The sequence below is a fragment of the Buceros rhinoceros genome, unplaced genomic scaffold, assembly GCF_000710305.1.
Source record: "Buceros rhinoceros silvestris isolate BGI_N320 unplaced genomic scaffold, ASM71030v1 scaffold1348, whole genome shotgun sequence".
Classification (NCBI taxonomy): Eukaryota; Metazoa; Chordata; class Aves; order Bucerotiformes; family Bucerotidae; genus Buceros; species Buceros rhinoceros.
Window position 1 is genome coordinate 18995 of NW_010426119.1, and position 12353 is coordinate 31347.

Below are 12353 nucleotides of genomic sequence, written 5' to 3' on the forward strand. Positions count from 1 at the left end.
GAACACTTCTTTTCTCCTTTCCAGAGGGGGCTGACTTTCAGCTTGGTTTCCTCAGAAATGGAAGAACAAGTTGTCTATATACAATCCCTTAACAACACCTTTTCCAATCAGCCAAATAATTATAGGAATTTAAATAGAGCAACAGTCTTCAGTAAACCACCACCCCAATACACAAACATTTTCTCAAAGTTTTGTTCTACCGCTGAGTAGAAGACTGCACTGGATGCTCAGCAGTTGATTTTTTAAAATAGTAAAAAAAACTACTACAGTGTTTGTGCTGTTTGTATTCCTCATAGCACAATTACAGATTATTTCTTTCAGTGGGGTAGCTGCTGAGAAAGTTTTCTTCAGATGCAACGCTGGGAAACTCCTTGCAGCTGAAGCCTGAGCACTCAAGAGCCAATGACAAGCTATTCCCCGTACCCACAAATCCCTGCACATGTTTATATACAGATCATGTGTACACAAATGATTTTCTATGTGTTTGGGTGCTTCCTTAAGCAGGCAAATTTATCAGTCAGCTCTAGACCAAGCTTCAGTCAGGCAGCAATTTTTCAACCAGTAATTTTGTGTAGGTAATTAGCTGTCCATACCAGAACATTAAATATTTATAGGGAATAACCCTTCTTGATTTAATTGTCAGTATTTCTCCATTAAATCAGTTGGGTGTATCTTACATGAGTCGGACAATAAAACGCTTTCCCACTGGATTATGCTAGGCTCCTTGGGACAGACGAACAACTACTTCCAGCTAGAAACTTAAAGTTCTTCCAGAGAAGAAAACTGACCAGAGAAAAACATTTCAGATTAACCAAACCAGCAGAGTTCACAATCAATACGAAACATCACAGAGGCTCAGAGAAAAAAAAGTTTGTTCTGCCTCCTGTTTATCTGCATGCTGTTTCATTTTAAAGTGCTGTTAGGCTGGCACAATACTTATCTTGTCCTTAGAACAGGGTTTATGTCACCACCCAAATACCAGCAGATCGCTCCTAATCACCAGACTCAAACTAAGTCAGTTAACTCAAACCACTCATTGAGAGTTTCCATGCCTATTTCCAGCACTGTAGCAATTATCCCAGCTCAGCAGCATTCTAACTGCAGTAAAGAAGCGCAAGCCATCTTCCAGTTACAACTCCCCACTGACCTGGTCAATCTCTTATTTTCTAAACTAATGCAATATTTAAAAGGTCTCGACAATTCAAGAAACAAACAAAGCATCTCCCTGAAAAACAAAGACACATTTCATTTTAATTAAAAGTTTACCTTGTTAACAGACCTCAACATATAAGGAGATCAAGTTTTAACACCAACATGAAGAGTACTAGTGCAAGCTGAACTTTTCCTTCTGGGGACAGTGATGACTACACAAACATCCACAGTGTTTTGCCTACACACACTTACTTGCCAGAAGCCAGTTATCCTTCTCTAATTTCAGTCTCTGTAGAACCCTCTGCACATGCTCTAGCTGCTTCTTCTCCTCTTCAAGGAGCTTGTCCTGAAGAGCTGTGCAACGTTCTTTTTCTTTTTTCTTTTTATTTGGAGGCTATAAAACGTGAATTCAACTCAGTCAGTATTATACTAACACTTGCTATAGATAGAGCAATTAAATTCCTGATAAAGCTAAAGGCTTTCTATTGCATTAAATAATGTTCTGCTCTAGTAATCAACTCATTTTATGAACACTGGCTGACTGAAGTTAAGACAAAAGTGAATAGCTAAACCAGATACAGGTGTCAAAGATTGCTTTCTGAAGAGATTTTCAGTAATCTTCACTTAGTGAAGTCACTGGTACTTTTAATGCAGGAATTAGAAGGAAGAGTCAGTTCAAATTACATGACTATGACAAATCAGAATGGATGAATCAGGTAACAAAACCTTCCAGGTTTCAACAGCCTTAATATAAGATTTCAGAACAAAAAAAAGTCTTTCAAGGTTAGAAAGTTTAAACTGGACCATAAAATTGTATCAACATACCATTTCCTGATTGTCATCTATGGCTTTCATCTGGACTTTAAGTTTATTGACTTCTCTGTCATAGCTACTGTGTGGGACAGCAAGGTCATACATTGTCAAAGACCAGAACGTAGCATAAAACTGAGGACTGATGTCATCCCAGACTTTGGGAAGGTGCAGAGAAATCACAGCATCATGAACAGGAGCCATCACCAGCTCACATGATGTAATGTACTTGTGAACTTTGTGCTGCTGTTTATTTCCCTTCTCAGCCTTTTTTAGTTCATCATACTTGGACTGTGGATGAAAAACGAAAAATTTGTAATCTCCGTATACACAGACTATAATGTAACTTTTATAACATAACTTCTCAACAACCTTTCCATATAACAAACATTTACAAACGAGAATTGCCATTTATGTACATAAAGTATTGAAGAATATCATACAGAACATTCAGTATTCATCTGTATCGGATGGATTTATCTTTCTTCGCTGCTGCTGTTACCTGTTGTTATAACAACACATTATATTACACCAAGTAAAAATTGCTCTTGGTATTTAACATTTTAGATGCAGGGACAAACTTATTTCCAATGCTTCCTGAGATTCCATACCTTCTGGCAGCTGGAACATCTTCCTCCACAGCAAAATTCCATCTAAACGTCTGGAGAACAACTTACACATTTGGGGGAATAGGAAGAGAGAGAACTTCTCCTTATCACCCAAATTATGAGAAGAGATTACTTCACTAGCTAAAGCCTGTCAGTTGTGTGAAAGCTGGGGCTGTATTTTCTATGATGGTAAAGGATAACTCGTTCCAGCCCCCAGCTTCTCTTTCTACCTCTACTCATAATGGTTCTGCAACTTTTATTTAGCAAACTTAAACTTTAGCAGGAACCTAACGTGTAACATCGAGAATATGTAATACAACATCAGGCAAACAGCAGAGTTCTACTTACTGAAATGTGGTGTGCATACATGGGTCTTGAGAGGAAAAATGCAGCATCATGAGGTGTGTGAAACTCATTACAGAGAACGTCAATAGAAGGCACTCGCTTTATGTAATCCTCTGTGCTTAGATTGGATGCTAAAAACCCACCAAATTGAACCAGTGTGTCATGGCACTGTGAGGGAAAGACACAAAAAGTTAGCAAACAGCATTCATCAAAAGTGAAGATAGGGAGAGCTTCAGAGCTTTTTTCTTTTTAAAAAAGTCAACGCAGTACAGCAAGAATTTTCTCAGGGGAGAACAGATGCTAAATATTCCACGCCACACACTTCTGTCACTCAGTGCTGACTCAAATCTACCTGTACTAATTAAACAAAAACAAAAGCCCTGCAAAAGCCAGCAGAACTGCAAGAGTGTTCTGTTCTACCAGAATGAAGTGAAACTAGTTCCTACCACCTAAGGCAGCAAAATAATTCAGGCTGCATCTTAAAAAAAGTCAGTCCTCTAATGGAGTAACATGAGAAAAAACTAATAGTCAACTTCAGAAATAAACTTTTTACAATAAAGGCTGTTTTAACCTTTCACTCAAGCCTTTTGTCAATATAATTGTATTTAATACACCCATATATTTTGAGATTACTGGAACAAGTTTTGAAAATTCTTATATATTCATATATATCTGGCTAAATTCTTATATATTGTGCTGATACACTAGACGTTACCAAAGAAAAGGGAGGTTCTCATAAATGTAAGTGTTTTCACTTGCCTGATCATACAGCTTTCCCACCAGCTTCAGATGTTTTTCCCCTCCCTCTTGAAAGACCACGCCATTTCTCTGCTGAGCCATAAGCAGGCACAGCGGAAGGGCAAGATCATGGTCCAATAACGCATCTTTCAACCTCTGAGAAGACTTCTTTGTATTCCTGATTTGGCCAAAGTATCCACCCTGCATAGTACAGAAAAAGTAACCAAAGTCAGGAAATGGAAATCATGGGTGCTTCTGACTGCAGAAATACTGATGAACTAAGAGCAATACAGTTTCCTGTCCATCAGTACAACTCTCTCTCTGCAGCGTATTCATATAAGAACCAGAAATTAACTGCTCATATGCTATTAATTAGTCTTTTACACAGTAAAAGAAGAGTGGCATTTCAGCTCAGGCACCATGACACTGCACTTTAGACCTGGGTCTGCTGTGCTCTGCTCCAAGTCTCATCTCTGTTCAATACAGGAATTTCAGATTTTAGATCTAATTATAGTTATTCAGCTCCCCAGGGAGCTGAGTCTAGCTCAGGCTCAACTAAGTCTTTGACACCAAGGCTGCAACTGTTTTAGCTATTAAAATAGTTGAAGATGTTACTCCACTCTGTGGAGAGCTGGTACGCCCAGAGGAGGGCTCTAGGAGCAGGACTGTGCAGCGTACAAGCTCGCTGGCTGCTGTAATTTGCAGGTCTGCCATGTAACACTGGATAATGAAGGCTGCTTTCATTAATAAGGAGGTGCTGTGAAACACAACAATTAAGGCTCACGTATACGTTTGTCTCGGCTGCCTGTCTGCAAGGCTTGTAAGCTCACTGGGATGGGAAGCTCTCTGATGAAATCAGCCGCGCCTCTCCCAGCTATGCTGCCAGAATTCATGAATCAAGAGTCTTCAGAGCCACCACTAATAAGCAATAACTATTATTAAATTTAACAGGAACACACCTCAGCTTTTAGTTGTTCTCCACCGGTCATGGCTTCCAATTGTTCCATTGTCATTTCTTCTGTAATTTCTATCCCTGCCATTTTCTGTACTACCTCTTTTAAAATGAGCAAATCAAAGCTGCATAGAAAACAGAAGAGTGGAGTATAAAAAAGGAAGTTTAAGAAATGGAAGCTATGACAGTCAGTGCACAGTCCAAAGCAACACTATGATGCACTTTCAAACAAGTATTTTAATTCTTTTTTGAAGAAACTGCTATGCTGAGCACACAAGGATTTCTTTATTGCAAGTAAGAAGTCAGCCCCTAAAGCAATGCAGGCATTCGTCAGCTGGATCTCAGAACCCCTTCAAAACAATTTAACTGTTTTTGAAAATAGTGAGTGTGGTGCTATTAACTTTAAAGTATCAAAGTCTATTGCTCCCTTTTGTTGTTTTACATGCTTCATACTGTATCTATACAGTTATTTCATGAATGTGGAATATTTTAGATTTTATTAATGTTTCTATAATAGTACACAGCCTTAGAAATTTACTGGTAAAATTAGACTTAAGAAGTTATTTGGAACATGGAAAGTATTACTACTTAAAAACACAGAACATAAAACACTCCAATCATCATCCCATCCAGAGACTAGGCTTTACTTGCAGCTCTGATTTCTTTCAGGGCAATGACTTTTCCTCTACACAAGTAAACTGTATCGTGATCATTCACATCAGAAATATTTTCTAGTAACTTCTGAAATGTGTGACCTACTTATAAAAAGTGCTGACCCACGATCTCCAAAACAAACTTTTCCATCTAAATAATTTATACTGTTTATATTTTTGTTTGCTTTTCCAACTGTCAGTATGTTTTCTGCCTAGAACTATTCAAATACTTGAATACTCTTCTCCTATGGAACTGCTCATAGAAATAAAAAAGATTTACCACTACGATCGCAAACACTAAACTGTGTATTAAAAATAAGTGGGTTGTTTGGTGTTTTTTTTTTTGTTTGGGTTTTTTTTAATACTTCAAGACTTAATTCTGGGGAAAGACAAGAAACATTACTTACCCTTCCTCTGTAGCTCAATAGGATTGTACCATTATCAGAATACAAAACAAATTGGGGACAAGGGAGCACATGAGACTGAGTGTCAACATTGCAGGGAAGGTATAAAACTAGATTTCTGAACATAAAACCCCTAAAATAACACGCTGTGTTATCTCCACTGGTAAGCTGTCTTTCAGTAAGCCTATGGGGTTTCAGAATAGAAAAAAGTTGATACTCACCTATGTGATAAAAATAAATGGAATAAATTTCAAAAATAAAAAATACTAAGTGATGATGATAGAAGGACAAAAGGAAAAGGAAGGTTCAAATGCAAACCTTGTTTAAAAAATCTTTTGAGTTATTATTAACATTGACATACCAAGAAACAATTCAACTGCCATTAAAACAAACTGGACAAAGTATTTAGAATAATATTAAGAAAAGCCATCCCTGCAGAGAAGACATTATGAGAAAGAGAAAAGTAAAACTGTAACAGTCACACTCTCTTCTTATTTAAGTAATGTACAATCATTTCTAGGACAATATTAAGGACCAGCACAGTTTTTTCCCTGTCTGCTTAGTTGTTAAGAAAACTGTATTAAAATAAGTTACAGATTAAAAATCAGTACTTCAAAAATAGTATGCCATGGCTAAATAATTAGAGGTAAAATAGTGTAAAGAGGTTGTTATCCTTTCTGCTATTTAAATTTCTTAGCCTTCCCAGTATTACGACTGCTGTTTTACCACTACTAGAGTAACTACTACCTCGAACACCCATGTATCCGCAAACATCCAAATAACACATTATAAAAACTGAATTTATAAAGAACAGTTGTGCAAGGCTTGCCTTTTCCCAGCTTTCAGTTGGTTGGCTACATATTGAAGTAGACCAGCAAGTTCAATTGGGTATTTTCGGAAAACTGCTCCACAAAAACTGGCCAGACCTAAAGGAAGGAGAAACCGCTGTGACTGCGCCTCAGGAGATACTAATCATTAAATTAGCATTAACAAAGTGATGTGGAATGTTAGCAATATATGTAATACAAAGGAAGTAGGAAAATATTTTCCTATTAAACTTCCCAGTGCTGTTTGGTTTAAAAAACTAGCTGGTAGATCCAAGTGAAATATTGATCATAATGATCAACAGAACGGCAGATCATTGGGAAGGTGAAGTATTTTAAACATTAATGAAACATAATAAATAAAACAAGAATACTAACTCTGCAGCCAGCTCGAGATTGTAGTGTCATCATGCTTCATTCTCTCCTTCTCAGGGTTTGCCAGAGCTTCAATGATACAGTCTTTAGTGCAGTTAAAGAGAATATTTTTCCTCAGTTTGTAACAACAGAAGTTACACATACCTGTGTTTCCATCTCCACAATTTGTAATGCAAGAACATGACATGCAAATGTAGGAAGCATGAAACAGGCAAGCCACTAACAGAAGTTACAGTGTAAAAACTCAAAATCTTGAAAGAAATAGCAGCTTAAAAAGCAGTATTTACCTCCCTGTTTCAGGATCACTAAGCCTGCAATAACAGAGCGAAAGTAGTAAAAAACCCTTAAAAATAAAGTATAATTTTCACAGAAATAAAAAGGGTTTTGTAACCCCACTAAGAGTGCAAAGTTATTTGCAAACTTCCCTAAAACTTCCAGCAAAAAGCAGCAAGAATAGAAAACAAGAGAAGATAATATTTACTCCTGGACAACAGATTTAATCTGTCTACAGCTGCAACTTTATCGCTAACCAGATGTATTGGTTTACACAAAAGGATACATGCCAAGACATCATAGTTCAGTGAAGTGAGGTATTTCAGAGAATCAACCACCGGAGTGATTAAGTTATCATATTTTTGTATTTGTGATAAAATCTGAAAGTTACAGAAGACAATCAGCTGAACGGGAACAATATCCCTTATCTTTTACATAATAAATCAACACCGCGTAACAATGCTTGTCTTCGAAACCCACACAACAGATACTTCGAAATTCATTTTTCAGAATGTCCCAAACCAGTTTCAGATGAAGCATGTCTCCAACAAGTAAAAACTTTTTGTGTATTTTCTTTTAAATTATCAGAAAGTAAAATCATGAAAACAATCTTTTTTCCTAAGGTTTCTTAAGAATCCTAAATCTTAGCAAGAAGTTTCTATTGCTACTTATAATAAAAGACTGTTAAAAAAATGAACCTAGGTCATTAATACTCAACTGTATTAAAATTTTAGAGTGTTTCCTTAATATGCAACACGTGCATGTGTCTGCAAGCACTGCAACATTAATTTCTTCAAGTAAAAACTGGTAGAACAATAATTATAAGTCATATCTGTGAATAAGGTAGAGGTCTGTCAACATACTTTACACCACCAAGTAACATTAAAAATTCTCCCTCAGGTCGGAGGTGTATTTCAGACTTCAAAGCTTGTTTAGAAGAAAACTATGTTTGAAGCTAAACGACACTGATGTCTCTTCCTCACACACATATACAATTGCTCAGAGGAACTTCGCTTTAATTTGCAACCTGCATAACCTTATCAGCACACCCCTGCTCCTCTGAGACCCACCCCAGCTATCTCAAATTAAGTACTTTGCTCCTGTAAGTTAATGGATGCAATTTTCTCTGCAGCTGTGGTTACTCAAGAGCTACTGTCATATTTAATGTCTCAGAGCTGCGCACTACAAGCAGATCACTGTATTTTAGAATTTGTATCAAAAGCAAACACAATGGCAATTAGAACTGTCCTCTCACTATGACAGCAGGTCCCTTCCTGTACTTTAATATCTATTGTTAAGGTGAAGTATTATCCAAATACATGTAACTACGTACGTAATCAAATAAAATGGTAGGATTGCTGTGGCTGAGCTTCCCAATTTGTCTTCCAGAAGGTTTCACATTTTCCTTAGTTAAACGCCTGTAAAAGAGAACATTTTATTGCAACAGACAGACAAACTAAAAGAATACTGAAACAACAGGTTAGTTCCAGTGAATAAACACTTTAAGTAGACACAGAAAACAAATTCCCACTAGCAGATGCATTTTCAAGAAATCTAAGCATAGAAGTTTTACTCCTCTGGGAATCTGAAATTAATATCTTCTAACATAGGATAGTACAAACAAACCAGTCATCCCGATATTACTATGTATTCTGCTTTCAATCTGGAGCACTTTGCATTTGGGAGTTGTCAGGGGGACCTATACCACAAATAAAAATGGCATGTGAGGCTGTTAATCCCTCCTGCAAATTTAAGTAGCCACAGATCAGTCATTTTACATTTGCTACACTCCGTTCCTTGAAAAACAATATTAATTGTGTTGTTCTGCACTACACAGCACTCCCTGTTGAACATACGAGTCTAACATGAAACCTGAAGTCGATACACTGGAGTAAGTTGTACACACAGCAATCTCAGCAACTGGCAGCACTGTGGCTCATCTGCACACCTCAAATCCCCCATGTAACAGACGGGATGTAAAGTTCTATGGTCTGTGCAACAAGTCAGAAGAGAATCAGTATCAGAGTTTCTAGCTTCCTCAGCCGCACGTCCAAAGTCTTTTACCCAGTAACAGTTATTCTGTCTTGCCTATGTAGAAGGGTCCTAACTGTCCACATTGCCAAAAGGAAATGCCATGGTTTTGCAACAACAAATGGAGAACGCGAATCCCTCACGATCATGTCAGAGACATTAAACGAGGTAGATCTAAAATTGGTGTGAGCCTGCTTGAAGATAAGAATGAATCATTCAATTCAATTTACTGTCCTACTTTCAAACCTGCAGAAATAAAAACTGTGACAAGTGTTTTGAGACTCTTCAGATTAAGGAGTCTCCATACCTACAAAAAAAAAGTTGCACTCTGACATTTCCATAAGCAAAGCAATTTATCAAACAGCAGCACACCCATGGAAAAGGTTTTAAATAATTTTATGGGACATTTTTCATAGATGAAATACACTTGTTGGTGGCGAATTTGTATCCTTACCTATTTGACAGTTTATCACAGTGTATTAAGTACTTCAACAAGGACTGTCGGTGGAATTACTGAGTCATTAGTACAGGAACGTACTTGTCAAGTGTTTTTTTCCTTCAGTTGGTGACATGCAATACACTGCATCACAGTCAGTAATTATTCATGGAATTACACAACTTACTTCATGATATATTTGGCTCGGTCTATGGTTTGAGCTTTAACCTTCACTAGAAGTGGGTGACTATTGTAGGTTTCATTCTTCCACTGCCCATAAAGACGGTACCTTTAAAGATTATAAAGGAAAACTGGTTTTAGTGCTGACAATTCAAGAGACCGCTTTCAAATAACAGGGAAAAAAATTACTCTACTCACCGGTACTGGTATGGGAAAGTTTTGAACATTCCCCATAACTCTTCCGACATGCAGGCATTGCACTCCATCAGAGAAAGAGATGGAAGCAGGACTTGGTCAGTAATACTCAACAAGCAGCTGAACAGTATCTCCTGAGAGAGAGACAAAAAGCTGGAGTTAAGTGTCAAGTATGTACATCAGAAGGAACACTATGCAAGCTGTGCAGATATGCACGAACTGGAAGTCTTAATAGTCTAATAAAATACAAGTTTGCCATGAGATTAAGACTAAAGAAAACAAACGTATCTGAAAAGCATTTAAAATTATCTTAAATTTATGGACTGTATATACTGTCAATACTTCATTTGCCTGAGATGTTATCCAAGATATCTGAGCAAAGCTGAAGTTTTTGGCAAGTTGTACTCATACTTCCAAATCAAATAGATCATTTTAAAATGGATATACTGTGGATTTGCAGGAAGTACAACAGGAGAAAACAGGTATTGGTAACTGCTTTCAGTGTATTAGGCATTCATTGCCATGACTTCCATTTTCAAAATTTCGCATTAAAACCTGAAGCAATTATCCACGTTCCCAAGACATAGTAGCAATTTCCATGTTTTCAGTATCCAATCCTCCCCTTTCTTAAACATTTCTTTCCTATTGAGTTATGTTAGAAGAACCGTAACAGCAAAAAAAAAAGCAAAATAAACAAAAAAACAAACCAGAGAAGAGTAACTTCTCTCTGCAATGATTCAGGAAGTCAGGAAATTGTAAGTGAGAAATGGAAGAAGTAATAATGAAAGTAGTAATGAAAACCACCCAAACTTCCTATTGAAAATGTGCTTGTTAGTTTAAAAACAAAACAAACAACTTGGTTTTAAGTTAGGTCTCAAGTGGACATGAGTTTCATCGTGACCAATCACGATAATTCAATAAATTAGAAAATTTAGAACAAAATAAATTAGCCAATAAAGAATAATTAGCTATTGTACTATTAAGCACCTCCTCTACTTTAATTTTTCTTCTCCTCCATGCTTTTCCCTCAATAAATTCTTTAAGATACAAGGTCACACCATGAAAAGTAAAAGTGTATTTGTAGAAGAAATAGCTGGAGGTACTTCTTATTTGCTCAAAATCAACTGAAGTAGAATGCTTCAACTAAAAGAACAAGACCGGGATTGAGGAATGCAGAAGAGAAGAAAAAAGAAAAGGATATATATAATACAAAGATACACCCCTGTGACAGGCTCAAACTTGCCTGTGAAAATCAAGACAAAATTTATACCATATGTTTGTAAAAGCAAAAAAACTCTACAAAGAAGAATTGTACAGTTATTAAACATTTGGTCGAAATTACAATCTCACAAAAAAGCCCCACGTTTCACCAAAATAAACTCACCATTTTCTCTTTATCTTCTTGTTTGCTTCCATCAGCCTGGAACTGTAACGAAGACAAATTAATTGTAGCATAATTAATGTAACAGTTTCAGAACAAGGCTGCCTCAGCAAAAGCTCAGACCTGCAGTGCCACATGCCTGGTCAATGTTTAATTTTCCAAACCTGTCCGCATTACAGTATTTCTGAACGGAAATTCAAAGGCGCAGATGAAATGCATTGCTTACATACCATGGGGCTTTCTACCCTTCTGTTCAAAAGGAGTAGTAACTAAAACATCAAGGAAACACTATTATGTGAAATACTCAATTTTCTTACTGGGGAAAGGAAAAAAAGCGCTAAGCATTCGCCTTCCACACAAAAAAATAAACCCCAGGATTTTCACCTCAACTATCAGCAGCCGTAGATCATTTTCCCCAGCGTTCCTTACAGTAACATCTCCTTAAGCTATTACTCCACATTATTATTTTCTTTCTCTCTGCTTGTTCCACTCTCCATGAAAAGCGTATTAAGCTGTCACACCAGTAAGTGCACAAGTATTTTAAAGGTACACTTGAGCATGAAAGCTGCAGTGCAGTGTTAGTAGTCGAACTTTTAAACTACTGTATGGGTTAACTTCCAGTCAAATCACCTCAGTTATAAGTATTTCTACTGCGTGTTAAATGTAGTTTCATAACTAGGACATGCTGATGGCAATAGTGCATTAAAAATAACTTTCCCTAGGTTACCTTAACCGCTTTGTCACTGACGAGTTTCTTCATAGTTCCAACCTAGAGCAAATAGCTAAAATGTTGCTCATTCTTGTCAGAAATATTATTCATATATTTACAGTACAACTGCATGAGTGATTCCTATAACCAAGTCATCTCCGCTCTACTGTACACATCCACTAACAGCAGCTTTCTCACAAACCTTCAGGACTTGATCACAAAGTAGTCCTAAGAGCCTGCTGACTGCAGTACAGTGAATTACTCCCTTGAAATTATAATTTCCAAAT

The 12353-nt window shown here is 36.9% G+C and overlaps 1 protein-coding gene across 1 annotated transcript in view; it reads right to left on the reverse strand.

The window, feature by feature from the left end:
- THOC2 (THO complex 2) overlaps nt 1–12353 on the reverse strand; it is a 42773-nt gene that overhangs the window by 14575 nt on the left and 15845 nt on the right. The window contains exons 13-24 of the mRNA XM_010141342.1: nt 11361–11402; nt 9980–10110; nt 9789–9890; nt 8468–8552; nt 7421–7514; nt 6865–6945; nt 6492–6588; nt 4613–4730; nt 3675–3854; nt 2919–3083; nt 1978–2253; nt 1405–1546 (exon numbers count right to left, since the gene is read on the reverse strand). Of these exons, the coding sequence (XP_010139644.1) occupies nt 1405–1546; nt 1978–2253; nt 2919–3083; nt 3675–3854; nt 4613–4730; nt 6492–6588; nt 6865–6945; nt 7421–7514; nt 8468–8552; nt 9789–9890; nt 9980–10110; nt 11361–11402 (1513 nt within the window). The remainder of the gene's footprint in view (nt 1–1404; nt 1547–1977; nt 2254–2918; nt 3084–3674; nt 3855–4612; nt 4731–6491; nt 6589–6864; nt 6946–7420; nt 7515–8467; nt 8553–9788; nt 9891–9979; nt 10111–11360; nt 11403–12353) is intronic.